Raw genomic sequence first — 19,714 nt, forward strand, 5'->3', positions numbered from 1 at the left:
TGGGGAAAATGCTCAGTAGAAGAGGTCTCTGTTTTGACTGTGCTGTTGTGTCAGGCATGTTGATATTGTGAAATGACCGAGTTTCATTAAAGACTCTTTTTTTAAACAAATATTTTGTTTTAATTCAACAGTAACCGAGTGACTGGTGTGTACGAGCTGAGCTTGTGTCGGGTGGCAGATGCTGTTAGCCCAGGTAGGGCCTGATTGCGAAAGAGGGGAACCATCTGGCTCCTTGTTACACTGGTTAAACTCACTGGAGCGAGTTGCGGCAGGGCAGCCCGCCACACATAACACTTCAAAAATATTTCATTAGCTGTAAAAAAAAAAAAAATTTGGGATGCCTTGAGGTCATGTTGTATGAATGCAAGTTTTTTTTTCACACATGCCCGCTGAGGAACTTAATGTAATTTTGCCATTCAAGCAAACCCTCGAAGAGTTTAGTGATATTTTAAAAATAAAAATTCCTGTAGGGAAATTGCGGCTCTGTTACAATAGAAGGTGATGGACTGTGCAGTCTATCTGCTATTACCACCAATCGTCATTTCGGGCCCATTTTGTTCTTGTAAGATTTGCTGATAAGGTCTGTTTTCTTCTACTAGAAATAAGACTCATTACATCCTTCAATCCTTAAAAGATGGTAAAGCTCGCAAGGATCCAGTTCAGACCACAGGGAGTTGATTTCTTCACTGACTGGGGGGGGGGGGGCAGTGCAATAATTAGAGAGTGTCACGCAATCAGAGGTATTGGCTGTCAGCTGAGACATTAAACCGAGACCACGGGCGGGATTTCAACTCCCCTCCGGCTTTGTGGGTTGTCCAGTGCCAGAAGAGGCTTGCCATTGTCTGCCAGCGGGAGCTACCGGCTCCCCCCCCGATGTGTACAGCGCTTTTCCTATCCCACCGCCGGGGAACCCACCATGGTATTTTGGGGGTGGGGGGGGGGGGGGTCGCGTTCAGTGGGAGCAGAAGCTCCCGCCCATGGGAAAGACTGGAAAACCCAGCCCTGTCTGCCCTCACAGGTGGATGTGATCCCATGAAGGGTCAGTTAGGGAGAAGAGCAGTGGAATTATCCTCAGTGTCCTGGCCAACATTTATCCCTCGATTAACATCATGTAACCACATTATCTGACCATCATGTTGCTGTTAAGGAAGGTTGATGTGCGGAAAATTACTGCTGCATTTCCAACAGACAGCAGTGACTTCCAAAGGACTTAATTGACTGTAAAGTGCTTTAGGCTATCCTACAGTCACGTAAGGTGCTGTGTAAATGCAAGTCTTTCTTTCATAGCTCGACAGAAATGACAGTCACAGAAATGAGCCAAACGTCAGACATCAAAGTTGTAGAATGGGTTTAAATCAGTAATATGGGAATCTACTGAAATTTGGCAAAATTAAGTGGGAAGCAATTGACCAGTGACAAGGATACTCTATAGGGGTCCTTTTCTTGCTGGGACCATGGTTCACATCTGGTCCTCGTCTAACATGGACCTTCACTGGCCTCTGTTCAGAGAATATGTTCCCCACTGTTTTTGTGGCTTGAAGCGACACTGAGGTATTGTGTCCTCTACAGGCATGCAAAGAAGACGCAGACGGGTCCTCGATACGTCTGTTGCCTATGTCCGCGGGGAAGAGAATCTAGCCGGCTGGCGGCCTCGAAGCGACAGCCTCATTCTCGACCACCAATGGGAATTGGAGAAACTCAGCCTGTTACAAGAGGTATAGTAATCCCGTGATTGGGCAATGGTGCCTCGGGTGATGGAAGAGATAATGAACTGAATATGGATTTTATCCAGAACTTTAGAATGATCTGGTATTTTTTCACAGAATCACAGAATAATACAGTGCAGAAGAGGCCCTTTGGCCTATCGGGTTTGCACCAACCCATGAAAGACATTTGACATCTGAGGAGTGGTTCAGGGCTCTGGCTCTGTACTCATTGGAGTTCAGAAGGATGAAGGGGGATCTTATTAAAACTTACAGGATACTGTGATGACTTCATAGAGTGGACGTCGAGAGGATGTTTCCACTAGTAAGAAAAACTAGAACCAGAGGGCACAACCTCAGACTGAAGGGACGATCCATTGAAACAGAGATGAGGAGGGATTTCTTCAGCCAGAGGGTGGTGAATCTGTGGAACTCTTTGCCGCAGAAGGCTGCGGAGGCCAAATCACTGAGTGTCTTTAAGACAGAGATAGATAGGTTCTTGCTCAATAAGGGGATCAGGGGTTATGGGGAGAAGAGGGATGAGAAAAATATCAGCCATTATTGAATGGCGGAGTATACTCGATGGGCCGAGTAGTCTGATTCTGCTCCTATGGGGGCAGCACCGTGGTTGGCATAATTGCTTCACAGCTCCAGGGTCCCAGGTTCGATTTCCAGCTTGGGTCACTGTCTGTGCGGAGTCTGCACATTCTCCCCGCATGAGTTTCCTCCGGGTGTTCCAGTTTCCTCCCACAGTCCAAAGATGTGCAGGTTAGGTGGATTGGCTATGCTAAATTGCCCTTAGTGTCCAAAAAAAAAGGTGAGGTGGGGTTACGGGGATAGGGTGGAGGTGTGGGGTTCGGGTGGAGGTATGGGCTCTTTACAAGGGCCGGCGTAGACTCGATGAGCCGAATGGTCTCCTTCTGTACTGTAAATTCTATGATTCCATGATTTAATGTCTTATGGTCTACCTAATCCCATTTGCCAGCATTTGGCCCAGAGCCATGAATGTTATGATGTGGAAAGTGCTCATCAAGGTACTTTTTAAAGGACATGAGGCAGCCTGCCTCTACCACCCTCCGAGGAAGTGCATTCCAGACCGTCACCACCCTCTGGGTAAAAAAGCTTTTCCTCAAATCCCCCCTAAACCTTCTGCCCCTCACCTGAACTTGTGTCCCCTTCAGCTAAAGGGAACAGCTGCTCTCCATCTACCCTGTCCAGCACCTCGATCAGGTCGCCCCTCAGTCTTCTCTGCTCCAGCAAAAACAACCCAAGCCTATCCAACCTCTCTTCATAACTTAAATGTTCCATCCCAGGCAACATTCTGGTGAATCGCCTCTGCACCCCCTCCACTACAATCACATCCTTCCTATAATTGCACACAGTACTCCAGCTGTGGCTTCATCAAGTTCTATACAACTCCAACATGACCTCCCTGCTTTTGTAATCCACGCCCTGATTGATAAAGGCAAGTGTCCCATATGCCTTTTTACCCCCCTATTAACCTGCCCTTCTGCTTTCAGAGATCTATGGACAAACAAGCCTGTGTTCCTCGGAACTTCTCAGTGTCAGGCAATTCATTGAATACTTCCTTGTCGAATTACTTCTTCCAAAGTGTATCACCTCACACGTTTCAGGGTTAAATTCCATCTGCCACTTTTGTGCCCATTTGACCATCCCATCTATATATTCCTGTAACCCAAGACACTCAACCTCACTGCGAATCACCTGGCCATTCTTTGTGCCATCTGCAAATGTACTGATCCTATCCCTTACATAGTCATCTGTGTCATTTATATCAATGGCAAACAATTGGGGACCTAGCACAGATTCCTGTGGTACGCCACTGGTCCCTGGCTTCCAGTTACTAAAGCAGCCGTTTATCATCACCCTCTGTCTACTACAGCTCAGCCAATTTTGAATTCACCTTATCAAGTTACCCTGTATCCCATGTGGGACCTTATCAAAGGCTTTGCTGAAATCCATGTAAACTACATCAACTGCACTACCCTCATCTACACACTGGGTCACATGTTCAAAAAATTCAACCAAATTTGTACGGCATGACCCCCCACTGACAAAACCATGCTGACTATTCCTGATCAAACCTTGCTTCTCCAAGTGGAGATAGATTCTCTCCTTCAGAATTTTCTCCAATAGTTTTTCTATCACTGACTGGTTTGTAGTTCCCTGGCTTATCTCTACAAACTTTCTTAAATAGTGGGGCCATATTAGCTGTTCTCCAGTCCTCTGGCACCTTTCCCGCAGCCAGAGAGGAATTAAAAACTTGGGTCAGAGCCCCTGCAATCTCCCCCCTCGCCTCCCATAGCATCCTGGGACCCAATTCTTCCAGACCTGAAGACTTGTCCACTTTTAAGCCTGCCAACACCTCCAATACCTTGTCACTCCTGAACCTCACAGTCTCTCTGTCTGAGTTCTATATTTACCTCCTCATTCTCTTGGATTCATAGATGTGAAATATTCATTCAACACTCTACCAATGTCCTCTGGCTCCACACAGATTTTCCCTTGGTCCCTTATGGGCCCTGCTCTTTCCTTGGTTATCCTCTTCCCACTGACATACTTATAGAATATCGAGATTTTCCTGACTTTAACCAGCCTGCGCTTTCTCATATCCCCTTTTTACTCTCCTAATTGCTTTCTTAAGCTCCATCTTGCACTTTCTGTATTCCACTAATACCTCCATTGATTTGTTCCCCTTATACTTGCTAAAAGTCTCTCTTTTCCTTCTCATCGTATCCTGAATGTCTCTGGTCATCCATGGTTCTCTGGGCTTGTTACTCCTTCCTATTATCCTAGAGGGAATATGTTGGGCCTGTATCCTCTCCATTTCCTTTTTGAATACCCCCTTTGCTCTTCCGTAGATTTCCACACAAGTAACTCTTTCAAATCGACCTTGCCCAGATCCTGCCTTATTTTAGTAAATTCCGCTCTCTCCCAATCTAAACCTTTTTTTCGCAACTTGTCTATTTATTTGTCCATAGCAAACTTAAATTGTACAATGCTGTGGTCGCTATCACCAAAATGCTCCCCCACCAACACATCAATAACCTGTCCGGCTTCATTCCCCAGGATTAGATCCAGCACTGCACTGTCCCTCGTTGGACCCTCTATATATTGAGCTAAGAAGCTCTCCTGTATACATTTTAAGATCTCCACTCTATCTAAGCCCTTAGCATAATGACTATCCTAATTATTGTTGGGAAAATTGAAATCACCTAATATAATTACCCTATTATTATTTTTACACACCTCTGCGAATTGCGCCCATATTTGCTCCTCAATTTCCAGCTGACTAATTGCAGATCTATAATAAACACCGGGAAATGTAGCTGCCCCTTTTTTATTCCTAAACTCTACCCACAAAACTTCATTTGATGCCCCCTCCAAGATATCACCTCTCCTTATTGCAGTAACTGACTCCTTAACTAATAATTAACTAATGCAATGCCTCCTTCTATTTTACCCGCTCCTCTGTCTCTCCTGAAGATTCTATATCCCGGGATGTTGAGCTACCAATCCTTCACCTCCCTCAACTACATCTCTGTGATGGCTACAATCCCACATGTCAATCCTTGCCCTTAACTCATCCGTTTTACCTGTAATACTCCTGGCATTAATGCAGAGGCCCTCCATCCTTGTCTGACTCCCTTGAAACTTACTACCGCTGTATTTCCTCTGATTTGATTGCTTTTCTGTGTTATGCTGTGTGCCTATTCTGCGAACAGTCTGCATCCCTTCCCCCTGCCGAATTAGTTTAAACTCCTCCCAACAGCATTAGCAAACCTGCCAGCAATGATGTTTGTCCCACTTTGGTTCAGATGTAGACCATCCCACTTGTACAGGTCCCACCTTCCCCAGAAACGGTCCCAGTGATCCAGGAATCTAAAACCCTCCCTCCTGCACCAACTCTTAAGCCACGCATTCACCTGTGCTATTCTCCTATTTCTGTACTAACTAGCACATGGCGGGGAGTAATCCAGAGATTACAACCCGAGAGGTCCTGCTTTTTAGTCTACTACCTGACTCCCTGAATTCTTGATGCAAGACCTCATCCCATTTTCTATCTATGTCATTGGTACCAATGTGTGCCATGGCCTCTGCCTTATCACCCTCCGCACCCTGCAGCCATCCAGTGACATCCCGGACCCTGGCACCAGGGAGGCAACACACCATCCTGGAGTCATGTTGATGGCCACAGTAGTGCCTATCTGTTCCCCTGAATAGAGAATCCCCTATTCCTATTGCTCTTCCTCTCTTTTCCCCCTCCTGTGTAGATAGGCTGCTTGTGGTGCCAGAAACTAGGCTCTGTCTATACTCCCTGGAGGAACCAGCCTCATCAGCCTTCAAAATGGGATACCGATGTGCGAGAGGGACCCCTGGGGACTCCTGAACTACCTGCCTGTTTCTCTTGGATTGCCTGGTGGTCACCCATTCCCTTCCTTCCTCAGGTCCCTTCAGCTGCGATGTGACCACCTCCCTAAATGTACAATCCACGATGCTCTCAGACCTGCGGATGCTCCACAGTGTCTCCAGCAGCCGTTCCAGCTTTGATACCCGAGCTACCAGGAGCTGCAGCTGAACACACTTCCTGCACACATGCTGCTCCCGGAGACTGGAAATGTTCCCGGATTCCCATTCTCCGCTCCTCTTATGAAGGGACTGAACCTTGCTTGAGTCTGAGTTCCCACAGACACTGGGTGCCCTTTGGTGTCAAGCCAAGTGTTCTTTCGTATTGTGTGAGTCCACAGTATGGGTTTCAGCAGCCTCTCCATCTGTTTGCAGAAGGTGGGGGCGGCATCCGTGCTGAGCTCAGTCATGCATTTCATCCAGTGGACACACAGTACTGGAGTTCCTGCGAGGATGTGACGGCTTCATCCATGCACTTTGTCCAAAAGCACTCAAAGCAGTGCAACGTGATTGACACATTTCAAGCGTGAATTATGTCTACAGAAACCAAGATTCTGCAATTTCTTGTGCCAGTTTAAACACCTTGCTGAAAGCCAGCCCGAGCCACAAAAACTGGCTCTGTTCCCAGATTGAATTAACCGCTGTGGCGAGTCTCTGTTTTTAACTCCTGTTGACAGGTCTTAGAGGAAGCTCTGAAATACAGGGCTGGATTCTTCCATCCCGCCCAGCACAAGAACGCCACGGGCGAGTTGTGGACAACGGAAAAATCCATTGACCTCGGGTGGGATTCTCCAGTCGGCGGGCGAACGCGGCCGGAGAATCCCACCCAAAGTTATTTTTCAGAAGCCGCAATACCTGTAGATACAGTTGTTTTTAATACAAGTATTAACAATAATCATTTACTAAGAAACTGACTATTATACATCAGTAAAACCAATAAATGATTCTGTGTAGCCTTTTAATGCCAGTTTCAGTTCTTTACAAAATCCGGTTTATCACCGACAGCGAATGAAAACGATTAAAATTCCTTATTTTTGTGGTAAATCCAATGTCAACTGTACTATGAAAACTGCACCAGGTTAAACATATTGAGCATATCAAGCAATCATTTTTAATGTAATTTTTCTTTGTAAAAAATATTTTTTCACATTTTCTCCCAGAGAGTCGTGAATACCGCCCAGTCCATCACACGAACCTGCCTCCCATCCATTGATTCCATCTACACCTCCCGCTGCCGGGGGAAAACAGGCAGCATAATCAAGGATCCCTCCCACCCGGCTTACTCACTTTTCTAACCTTCCATCGGGCAGGAGATTCAGAAGTCTGAGAACACGGACGAACAGACTCAAAAACAGCTTCTTCCCCACTGTCACCAGACTCCTAAATGACCCTCTTATGGACTGTCCTCATTAACACTACACCCTTGTCTGCTTCATCCGATGCCAATGCCCATGTAGTACATTGTATATATTGGTTGCCCTATTATGTATTCTCATGTATTTTCTTGAATTCTGTTCAATTCCCTTTTCTTCCCATGTACTGAATGATCTGTTGAGCTGCTTGCAGAAAAATACTTTTCACTGTACCTCGGTACACGTGACAATTCACTGTACCTCGGTAATCAGTAGCGAATGTAATGTCAGTCCCCATATCAATAACAACGATCCCATCCTCCCACCAAACCCCCAAACATTAGCCCGCATGTTTACATAAACAATTGACAAAAAGGAATCAGGAATCACCCATGGTCACCATTAACACATACAGTTCCCCCTTCCCCCAAACCCTCCCAGCGCCCAAGCCCCCCAATGTTCGATGTGATCCAATTCTCTAAAGTGCAGAATAAATAACGCCCATGAATTGTAGAACCTCTCCATCCTTTCCCTCAGTTCAAATTTGACCTTTTCATGTGTCAAGAATTCCAGCAGGTCCCCCCGCCACTCCAGGGCACAGGATGGAGAGTTGATCTCCACCCTAACAGGATCCGCCTTCGGGCGATCAACGAGACGAGACATCTGCCTCTGCGCCCGTTTCCAAACTCGGCTAGTCTGACACCCCGAATATGGCCTCCTGAGAGCCTGGGTCCAGTTTCACGTGCACCACTTTAAAGATTACCCTAAACACCTCCTTCCAGTAATCCTCCAGCTTTGGACAGGACTAAAACATATGAACGTGGTTCGTGCGCCCCCCCCGCCCCACGCAACGTTCACACACATCTTCTCCCCCCTCAAAGAGCCAGCTCATCTTCGTCCTCGGGAAGTGTGCTCTATATACCACCTTCAGCTGTATCAGCCCCAACCTCGCACACGAGGTGGAGGCGTTCGCCCTCCGGAGCATCTCACACCAGAAACCCTCTTCCATAACCTCTCCTAACTCTTCCTCCCACTTTGCCTTGATGCCATTATTCTTTTTGAATGATGCTCTAAATTACTGCCTGACTGTTGATTCAAGGGGGATTTTGCTTTGGGAGAAGTACAATCGCGTTAGAATGGAAACAGCAAAGAGAAACACTTCTGAAAACAAAAAGAATATTTTGAGTGAACGTTTTCTGACTTTTTTTATCTAAGTGCTGGCTCTTGCGTGGAAATGGGCGTGGAGCTGCCCTGCTATACAGCTGACTTTCTCACCAGATAAGCTGTCTTTAGAGTTTTATTTTAAATGCTGCAACCATCTCTGGTGCTTCCATGTTGGCGGCACGGGGCCCTTTTGCAGGCTTTACTGAGATCGGGCACCCTTCCAATCACTGAGAGAAAAAACATTCCCCCCCCCACCAATCCCACAGATAATGGGACTCCCCTGACCACTCTCCCCACCCCCCCCCCCAACCATTCCGCCACCATTAACCAACCACCTCCCCCTGGCACTGCCCTGGACAGGTGTCCCCCCCCCCCCAGGGGGCTATACGTACATATGCGCCCTCTGCAGGTTCCCTTCGCCTGCTTCACGTTTTTCAAAAGCAGTTGTAAACTTCGCCCACGTGACATTGTGCTGGAAATGGGGTGAGTTCTTAATGGGGGGTGAACATCTGGAACGGAAGCCCTTCAATTCGATGATCATTTGTAGAAATAAGGTCCCCGATCTTTCTGGGCGGGAACCCTCGTTATATCACTGGTGAGGGGAGGGAAAAATCAGAAAACAAGATCTCGCCGCCGAGATTCTTGTTTCAGCAGTCTCGTGAGATTTTCCGCCAGTGTCACCATTTTTGCCACAGCGAGCACCAGCAGAAAGCCCATGGTCAGGGTTCTGTGATGCTGAGGCTAAGTGTTGATGCAGTCAGAAACGCCGTTGCGTTTCTCGACGGCGTCAACACGGCCTCAGGATCAGCAATTCTGGCCCCTATAGGGGGCCAGCATGGTACTGGAGCGGTTCATGCCGCTCCAGCTGCTGATCGCGGCGCAAACAGGGCACCACGAGATCCGTGCATGTGCAGTGGCTTCCTTCAACACACCGGCCTCGACGCAACATGGCGCAGGACTATATTGGTCCGGCGCGGAAGAAAGGAGGCCGCCAGCCAGAGAGGCCGGCCTGCCGATCGGTGGGCCCCGATCACGGGTCAGGCCACATTGGACTCCCCCTCCCACCCAACACGCCGCGTTTCCGCCAGCTGAGAGCAGGTGTGGATAGCGACGGCGGGACTCAGCGTTTTTATGAGGGCAGCTCGGCACACCTCGGGCCGAGAATCGGTGGGCTGGCCGAGTAGAGCGGCCCCTGACAGGCACTACTTACTCCAACCACACTGGTGCCAATGGCGCCGATTCTCTGCTTTATGGAGAATCGCGTACCGGCCTCGGGGTGGTGTGCGATTCGCGCCGGTCACAGGGTTTCTCCGGCCCAGTCCCGGACTCAGAGAATCCCGCCCCATGCCTTTGAGTGCAACTTGTGCCCAGATGGCCGATTGCACCCAAAGCAGAAACCCTTGTCCATTGTCACAGTTTCCATCACGGGTTAGCAAACAGCAAGTGCCATGGCTGAGGTCAGAGATCTCCGTGTAGGCCAGGGATTGAACCTGACATCTTCTGATCCAGCCCACCAGGTGACAACCAGGCCGGGGATCGGGGAGCTGATGGGGCGATTTAAAAAATAATCATTTTACAAAAAAAGAAAAGAATTGCCATGCTCACACCTCTTTCTGTAGATGTGATTTAACTCTGATGGGAATGGTAACAGCGAGGCACCATGTGTGACATTGGCCATGAGGGAAACACTCATTAATTAGGATTACGAGAGTGAGACTCCCTCCCTGCTGGTGCATCTGAGAAAAGAATCTTCCAATCTCCAATGATGGGCCTGGAGTTCAATGTCCCTCTCTGATTAAGGTCCTGATGGTGCCTATCCGCCATCTACGAGGCAAAAGTCAGGGGTGTGACTTATCTGCATGAGTCCAGCTCCAACAGCACTCAAGAATCTCAACACCATCAAGGGCAAAGCAGCCCGCTTGATTAGCATCCCACCCACCACCACTAATGCACAATGGCAGCAGTGTTTAACATCTACAAGATGCATTGTAGCAACTTGCTAAACCTTGAACAGCGTCTTCAAAACCTACAACCTGTACCATCTAGAAGGACAAGTTCAGCAGGTGCATGGGAACCAAGTTCCATTCACCGTCCTGACTTGAAACTACATCTCAGTTGCTTTGATGTTGCCGGGTTCTGGGTCAAAGTCCTAGAACTTCTCCACCACACTCCTGCCTCCACAACCTAACAGCATTGTTGGTGTACTGACACTAAATTGACTGCCGCATTACAAGAAGGCAGCTCATTATCACTATCTCTTTGGCAGTTGGATGGGCAACAACTGGGGCAGCAGGGTAGCATGGTGGTTAGCATAAATGCTTCACAGCTCCAGGGTCCCAGGTTCGATTCCCGGCTGGGTCACTGTCTGTGCGGAGTCTGCACGTCCTCCCCCTGTGTGCGTGGGTTTCCTCCGGGTGCTCCGGTTTCCTCCCACAGTCCAAAGATGTGCGGGTTAGGTGGATTGGCCATGCTAAATTGCCCGTAGTGTCCTAATAAAAGTAAGGTTAAGGGGGGGGTTGTTGGGTTACGGGTATAGGGTGGATATGTGGGTTGAGTAGGGTGATCATGGCTCGGCACAACATTGAGGGCCGAAGGGCCTGTTCTGTGCTGTACTGTTCTAAGTGCTGGCCTTGTCAGCAATGCCCACATCCCAAGACTGAGTTTTTAAAAACTTACCCTGATGGGGGCGCTGAAGTTTAGATCTCCTCTCCCATAGGGAGAGACAAGGAGTGCTTGCCCTTGAAGAAGGCAAATCATATTTTGAGGTATGTAAGTTATTCGGTGACATCCTTACCTGTTTTCCTTCCCTCAGGTGGAAAAGACCCGGCACTACCTGCTACTACGTGAGAAATTAGAGAGCACGCTGAGGTCAGGCTGCGATTCAGTCTCTTCGTACACCAGTGAGGACCTTAGCGAATCTCAAAGCATCTCCTCAACGTATAGCCTGCACTCCACAGGAAGCAACGACATGTCAACCTGCACCTACACCACCACCGAACGCCAGAAAGAGTTAGCAGCCAAGGTAAGGAGCCTAAGACTATGCCAACTGGGAGTGTACATTACTGAGGTCAAGGGAGTAGGGCTTGAGGTATTGACTGCCCTTAGGTAGAATGTAAGTTCCTTCCAGAGTCGTCTTGGTAAATTCATGTTTTCACGTTTACTGTGGGCAGCACAATAGCACAGTGGTGAGCACAGTTGTTTCACAGCTCCACGGTCCCAGGTTCAATTCCCGGCTTGGGTCACTGTCTGTGCGGAGTCTGCACGTTCTCCCCGTGTCTGCGTGGGTTTCCTCCGGGTGCTGTGGTTTCCTCCCCCAGTCCAAAGATGTGCAGGTTAGTTGGATTGGCCATGCTAAATTGGTCTTAGTGTCCAAAGAGGTTAAGTGGGGTTATGGGGATAGGGTGGAGATGTGGGGTTGAGTAGGGTGCCTTTTCCAAGGGCCGGTGCAGACTTGATGGGCTGAATGGCCTCCTTCTGCACTGAAAATTCTGTGATCAAGTGAAGGATGACAGTCAATGGAACGTCACCATTTTCCTCTTTTTTCCTAATGTCACCAACATAACTCCTAGATCAGGCCTAACAGAGGTAAGATGCGATGTAATACTCATTTTATGATGATTTAAAAGAAGTAGATGAGGGCATTGTTAGATGCCCTAACTGTAATCTTCAAAAATTCCTTTGGGAACTATTCCTTTAGATTGGAAAATTCCGTTTCTCACTATTATTGAAGAAAGGTGGCAGAGGGAAACTAGGAAATTGAAGACCAATTCATCTAATATCTGTTAGCAAGAAATTACTTAGCCTACAATTAATGGCAGAATTACTGAAAATCTTGGGTGTGATTCTCCGTCCCGCTGCACCTGTTTTCTGGTGCGGTGCCCCCCCGCCGGCAGCAGGATCCTCCGTCCCGCCAGCTGGCCAATGGGGTTTCCTATTGTGGGCACCCCTACGCCATCAGCAAATCCGCTGGCGTGAGCGGGCTGCCGGCGTAACAAAGGATCCCGCCGGCGGAGAATTCAGCCTCTTATATTTTCAGCTGATCAGAGAGAGCCAACGTGGATTTGTAAAGGATAGGTCAAGCCTGACCACTGTGTTTGAATTCTTTTGAGGAGGTGACCAAAGCATTGTACAGGGAATATCAATGTGTGTTGTTTATATGGATTTGAAGAAGATATTTTACAAAAACCTCCGTAAAAGATTAATCGCTAAAGTTGAAACTCAGTGAGTCAAAGGCAAATTATCTACCTGATTCGCAAATTAGCTGAGTGGCAGGTGACAGAGAGTAGGTACCCTAAATGGCAGTAGATGATGACTAGTATGGGCTTTAATTTTTCACTGGATTTATCAACAATTTGGATAGTGGAATAGAAAACCAGTTATCCAAATTTCCTAATGACACAAAGGTAGGTAGCATTGTAATCAATGTAGCTGGGAGTGTGAAATTACTAAGAGATATTGATAAAATGAATGGAAAAAAAAAAAGGGCCAAATGGATTTCAACGTAGCCAATATGTGAGGTCACCCACTTTGGATCTAAAAACGATAGATCAAGGTACTTTCTAAATGGTGAAAAGCTAAAAACAGCTAAGCCCAAAGAAACTTGCGGGTTCAGATAAACAGATTGTTAAAACGTCAAGAATAGATACAGATGAGGCGGCACAGCAGCGCAGTGGTTAGCACTGTTGCCTCACGCCGCCAAGGACCTGGGTTCAATCCCGGCCCCGGGTCACTGTCCGTGTGGAATGGCCACTCTAAATTGCCCCTTCATTGGAAAGAAATAATTGGGTACTTTAAATTTATTTTATTTTAAAAGAAGAAAAAAGAACAGATACAGAAAATGATCAAAAAAGCTAATGAAATGCTGGCCTTTATATTTAGAGGACTACCACACATAAAGGTAGAAATCATGCTCCAGCAGTACAAAGCCCTGGTTAGATCACGCCTGGTAACTGTGAGCAGTCCTGGACACCACGCCGTAGGAAGGATACATTGGCCTCGGAGGGCGTGCAAAGTAGATTTATCAGAATGACCCCTGAACGCCGAGGATTAAATTGTGAGGAGATGTTACATAAACTAGTTCCTGAAAAATAGAAGATAAACCGGCGATTTGATTGAAATTTTCAGGTTAATAAAGGGAACGGACAGGGTAGATATTGAGAAACTAGGCAATCTAAGACTAGTCAGAAAATATCGAGCTCGATCTTTCAGGGTCAAATGAGAAAACATTTATTCATGTAAATGGTGTTCCAAGTTTGGAACTCTCTCATGAATGGTAATTGATGTGAGATCAATTGTTAGTTTTAAAACTGAGATTGATAGATTTCTGGTAACCAAAGTTACTAAGGGATACGGGGCAAATGTGGGTATATGCAACTCGCTCAAAGGTCTACGTAATTTAAGTACCAAAAAAAAGTGGTACCTATATTTAGAGAGGCTGGGCAAGGGGCCCATGTCAGTGACCATGAAACGTGAAAATATTGGGAAGATAGATATGAAACACATTGAGCAAATTTTAACCCCTTCGCTCCCCATGAAGGAAATGAGGGTAAATACTGAGGCGAGTTGTAGAGGGCTGTTCATTGGGATAGGGTAGGGATATAGGACATGACTATTACAGGGGTGGAAGGGTATAGTACAGAACAGGCATTAGGCCAATTGGACAGTACAGGAGCATTGCTAGGGGAATAATGAACTTCCATTGGCTGATTTTTGGCTGCATTGACAGCAGATAGGTGGTGACCATAAGGTCGCGAATTACCATCTGGAGGAAACTGGGTCAGCAATGAACAGAAAACTTAATTGAAAAAAAGTAGAAATTCATGCGTGTTATTCTCTCTTCCAGTGCCTCCGACTCCTAAACCACACATTTAACAGAGAGTACAGCCATGTCTGTATCAGTGCCAGCGAGAGCAAGGTATGCTGAGAAACTGCGCGTGCCCAGTTTAACTTATATTGATATTGGAGTGCATCCTGAGACCTCCTTGTGAGCGTGTGTATGTGTGTGCATGTCTGTCATTTAATGGACTGGCACAGTGGTTAGCACTGCCACCTCATAGTGCCAGGGACCTGGGTTCGATTCTGGCCTTGGGTGACTGTCTGTGTGGAGTCTGCATGTTCTCCCTGTGTCTACGTGGGATTCTTCTGGGTGCTCTGGTTTCCTCCAACAGTCCAAAAATAGACAGATTAGGTGGATTGGTCATGCTAAATTTTCCCTTCATGTCCAACGATACACATGTAAGTGTGGTTACTGGTTTACGGGGATAGTGTGGAGGAGTGGACCGAGGTAGGATGCTCCTTCAGAGGGCCAGTGCAGACTCAATGGACCAAATGGCCTCCTTCTGCACTGTAAGGATTCAATGGAAATGGGGGTCTGCTGAATGACAAGTCCTAGATGAATAAGTGACCCGTCCCTCAGGAGGTATTGGATTTCATTTCCTGTTTGTTGGGAGCCACAAGACGCCAATGAAGCGTGAAACGCCAGAGCAATGTTGGATTGACAGCGACATAACTATTGGAATTTTTACTTTTGCACTTTAAATTTATTTACCTCATTTTAGCTTTTCGATGCTAACAGTTATTTAAAATTTTGTTGTGTCATGGACAGATTGTATCTGCTCTCTTACTGTACTTATCAGCATGTTTAAAAGAGATCTGTCTCTCTTGGGGTGTGTATTCCAGCCAACTAATTCAGCAGCACGTTTTTGCATGTTTAAAATGAAGGTTACTAATTCTCATGCACTTACCCTGAATTAACACAATGCCACACACTTGGTTTCAAACACACATGCACACAAATAATGATTTGATACAGATTAGAATTAATTCAGTCTCTGATTTACGATTTCTAAGCTCTCATGCGGCAGGCCTGTGGCTTCTTGAATGGAGTTGAATTTGAAGTGAGGGTCCTGTAAAGCAAAAGGTTGTGGGTTTTCTTGTAGTTGAATATTTGGGAAATTGGTTCTCAGGTAAAGTTTGAAGCTGGGGCAGGTTAAGTACTTTGGCTGCTTGATAATTTGCAGCTAGTTTCTGAGACTGGTTATCAGACTGACTGACAATAGATGGTCCTGATGGATCAGCTTCAGTCACACAACTGCTGGTTTAACACTTCTAAGGCCCACCCAGTCCAGTTTAGATAGGGCAGACAATTGTGACAACTAGGGAGTTGATGGTGGCTATTCCGTTTTGATCTACTCCTTTTTCCAGTATGAAACACAGACAGACATTCTGGAAACTCCATGGGTGGGATTCTCCCAGCCCGGGGCCGGGCCAGAGAATCCCCGCAACTTGGCCATGCCCGTGCCGGCGTGCTTGGCGCGGCGCCTGTTGCGGGCCGCTGTACGCGGCCGGGCCGCCGATTCTCCGGCCCAGATGGGCCGAGCAGTTGCTCTAAAATGGCAGAGTTCCGCCGGTGCCATTCACATCTGGTCGCAGCCGCAGAAACTCTGTGCGCAGTGTCGGGAGGTTGGGGGGGGGGGGGGGGGCTCAGGCTCCAGCGGGAGCCTCCGATGGGGCCGGGCCCGCGATCGGGGCCCACCAATTGGCGGGCCGGCCTCTCACTCCCCGGGCCTATTTTCTTCCGTGCCGGTCCCTGAACTTCCGCGCCATGTTGCGTTGGGGCCAGTGCATTGAGGGAGGCCACTGCGCATGCGCAGATTGGTGCCGGCGCCAATGCGCACGCGCGGATCCCGCGGCACACAGTTCACGCCGGGATGGGAGGCTGGAGTGGCGTGAACTGCTCTAGCGCCGTGCTGGCCTCCTGTAGGGGCCAGAATCGGTACTCCCAGCGGCCCGTTCATGCTGTCGTGAAATGCGACAGCGTTTCCGACAGCGTGGACACTGCCGCCGAATGGGAGAATCCCGCCCCATAGCTTTTAGGTTTTGGTCCAACCTTGAACAATGAGATGTGTGAATTCCACAAATAGCTGTGAGATACCCTCACCCATGCACATATTTAATTAGGTATTTTCTCGATACTGTTTGAGATCCAAATGCCAGAAGTCACAGAATTTACAGCAGTTGCCTTAACAGTTTGGTTATTAACTGAAAGTTCATGTTATGACATGCCTGTACTGGGTACCGCAGAGGGCTACCTGGAAACTCGCTTCCTCAATATATGACTAATTGGTTAAAACAGAGAGGTGATGAGCAGATCGGCAGCCATTGGCCACACTTGGCAGAATCAGAGAGAATGATGGGTTTCTGGATTGTACATATCCGAAATATGGTCTCCAAAGAAAAGCATGTCTGGACAGTTCAGGACAGTGGAACTGTTGAGATAAGTGGGGAACTATCAGAGGGTGACCCGACTCACAGATGCAGGATACCCTCCGAGTTACATGATCTGCCTCATTGATGTGTAATGTTAGACAAGTACAAAATGGACAGTAAAAACAACTCAAAGGAGCTTGATCTTTTTGCATCATGGAGCAATGGACTACCCAAGGGGTGACAAGTCAGAATAGGAGGGTGCTAGCAGTGGGAGATTCTATATTCAGGGATAGAGTCAGCCCTTTGCAGCTGTGACCAGCAGTGTCAATTGTGATGTTCCCTTTTTGGGTTTGGGTGCAAGTCATTATGGGCAAATGGAGAGACAGTGATCAGCAGTGGTGATCCAAATTGGAACTAATAATGTAAGCGTTCGTTGCCTTGTATTTTAGATCACTGTAGCAAAGTAGGCGGCACAGTAGCATAGTTATTAGCACTATTGCTTGACAGCACCAGGGACCCCGGTTCAATTGGGTCACTGTGCGTAGTCTGCACGTTCTCCTTGTGTCTGAGCGGGTTTCCGGTTTCCTCCCACAGTCCCGAAAGATCTGCTGTTAGGTGAATTGGACATTCTGAATTCTCCCTCAGTGTACCCGAACAGGCGCCAGAGTGTGGCGACTAGGGATTTTCACAGTAACATCATTGCAGTGTTAATGTAAGTCTACTTGTGATAATAATGAAGAGAATTATTAAGTTCTGTAACAGGCAAAATAGGTCTATGTGCTACAATTTCCTTGGTTGTGTAAAAATAGTTTACTGAGCCATGTCAGAAGAAGGGTCACTGCAATTGGCCTTCAGGACCCTTGTCTGGAAAGTTCCGGAAAAAAATCAAGCCAGGCTTCCCATTCCGAAGCAATGCTGGTTTGAAGGCACAATGCACAGCAGCTGGTCTCCTCGGAGCTGGACTCCATGCCTTTGGGAAGAAGTGAGAAGGGAAGAAAAGGGCATAGAGACTGACATATAAAGATGAAGATTGTCCATCTGAAGATGCCTTATAAGAAGCTGATGTAAAATATTAAACTGTTCTTCTTTCTGTTTTTCAGATATCCGAGATGTCAGTCACACTGACAAGAGACACGTCGTTCTCCGCACTAAGCAACACCACATTGCCTCCCTCCTCTACCTGTCCCTCTTTGCTGGAAGGACAGTACATCTCCTCAGAGCTGAGGTTAGAGCCCGTGTTTCCCAATAGATTACTTAAAAAAAAAATTCTATTCAAATTTCTAGCATTTTAACATTTTACAAAACAAAATCATTACACCTCCAAATGTAGTAAATCCCCCCCAACAGTTGATGGTAACTAGCTCTCTGAAATACAAAATACACAAACCCCATCTCATGGGGAACCCCTCATTTGCCCCCCTTAGGACAATTTACATCTTCTCAAGATGTAAGAACTCCATTCTGGAGTGCTTTTAGAGTGGAGTCGCGGAGACGTTGTCAAGGGTGCTTGGCTCCAGGGTTGAGCCGGGCTGGGGACTCGCAATATTTGGGGTGGCAGCGGAGCCTGGAATGCAGGAGGCGAAAGAGGCCAGTATTCTGGCCTTTGCACCCCTGGTAGCCCGGCGCAGGATTCTTTTGCAGTGGAAGGATGCGAGGCCCCCGAGCGTGGAATCCTGGATCAACGATATGGCTGGATTTATCAAACTGGAGAGGGTCAAGTTTGCCCTGAGGGGGTCGGTGCAAGGGTCCTTCCGGCGGTGGCAGCCGTTTCTAGACTTCCTGGCGGAGCATTAGGGGTTGGTCAATTTCAGCAGCAACCGGGGGGGGGGGGGGGGGGGGCGGTTTGGCCGAGGGGGGGGGGGTTCTTTACTGGGTATACGTATTTGTTTCCATGTTATTTAATTATTTGTGTTAATTTATTGCTTCTATATTGGGGGGGGGGGTTACTGTTTTTTCTCTTTTCTTCCATGTTGTTGGTTAAAATTTGTTGAAAATTGGAATTAGAATTATTTTTTAAAAAAAGATCTACATTAGTACCCCCAGCCATGCCGAAGCACAGGGTGAAGGATCTGACCTCCATCTCAACAGAATCCGCTCCCCCCGTCCCAGGACGGCCCCCACACACTTACCTGCCCGGTCCCGCCGTGTGTGAGGAGAGTAATTCACGCCGGCGGGACTGGGCAAAACTTGTCGGCCATTCGGCCCAGTGGGGCCCTGAGAATTGCCAGGGCGGCCGCTGTCAACGGCCCCCGACCGGCGTGGCGGGAATCCCACCGGCCCCCGAAAAACAGCGCCGGAGAATGGGGAAGCCGGCGTCGGGGTGGCAGGGCGGTATTCGCACCTCCCGCCGGGGATTCTCCGATCCGGCGCAGGGTCGGAGAATTCCGGCCCTTATCCTCCTCCAAAATCTTCCCATAAATCGCCGAGATGACCCCACCCTCCAACCCCATTATGACAGCACCCCCTCCAACAAGGAGGAGGCAGGCGCTATAGGAAAGGTCAGAAATACCTTTTTCGCAAAGTCCTCCAACTGCATATACCAAAAACCCTCATCACGCGGAAACCAAAACTTCCCCCTCAACTCCGCCAAGCTTGTATACCGCCCCTCCAAAAACAAATCCTTCATCTCCTTCACCGCTCTCTCTTCCCATCCCCGAAACCTCTCATCCATCGTCCCCGCTAAAATCTAAGGTTCCCCCGGATCGGCATCAGCCTCAACCTTGCTCCCAACCTCAAGTGCTGCCAGAATTGCCTCCAAATCTTCAATGTGGCAACCACCACAGGACTTCCCGAATATTTTACTGGGGCAAACGGAAGTGGCGCCACCGCCAGAGCATGCAGCCCCGACCCCCACAAGAA

At 47.9% G+C, this 19,714-nt stretch overlaps 1 protein-coding gene across 24 annotated transcripts in view; it reads left to right on the forward strand.

The window, feature by feature from the left end:
• Positions 1-19,714, forward strand: part of kif1aa (kinesin family member 1Aa) — a 397,377-nt gene that overhangs the window by 357,147 nt on the left and 20,516 nt on the right. For all 24 annotated transcript variants that reach the window (XM_038816644.1, XM_038816646.1, XM_038816647.1 and 21 more), the window contains 5 exons: positions 132-193; positions 1,570-1,715; positions 11,460-11,669; positions 14,490-14,561; positions 17,956-18,080. In XM_038816644.1, coding sequence (XP_038672572.1) covers positions 132-193; positions 1,570-1,715; positions 11,460-11,669; positions 14,490-14,561; positions 17,956-18,080 — 615 coding nt within the window. The remainder of the gene's footprint in view (positions 1-131; positions 194-1,569; positions 1,716-11,459; positions 11,670-14,489; positions 14,562-17,955; positions 18,081-19,714) is intronic.

This window comes from Scyliorhinus canicula, chromosome 13 (genome assembly GCF_902713615.1).
Source record: "Scyliorhinus canicula chromosome 13, sScyCan1.1, whole genome shotgun sequence".
NCBI classification, from domain to species: Eukaryota; Metazoa; Chordata; class Chondrichthyes; order Carcharhiniformes; family Scyliorhinidae; genus Scyliorhinus; species Scyliorhinus canicula.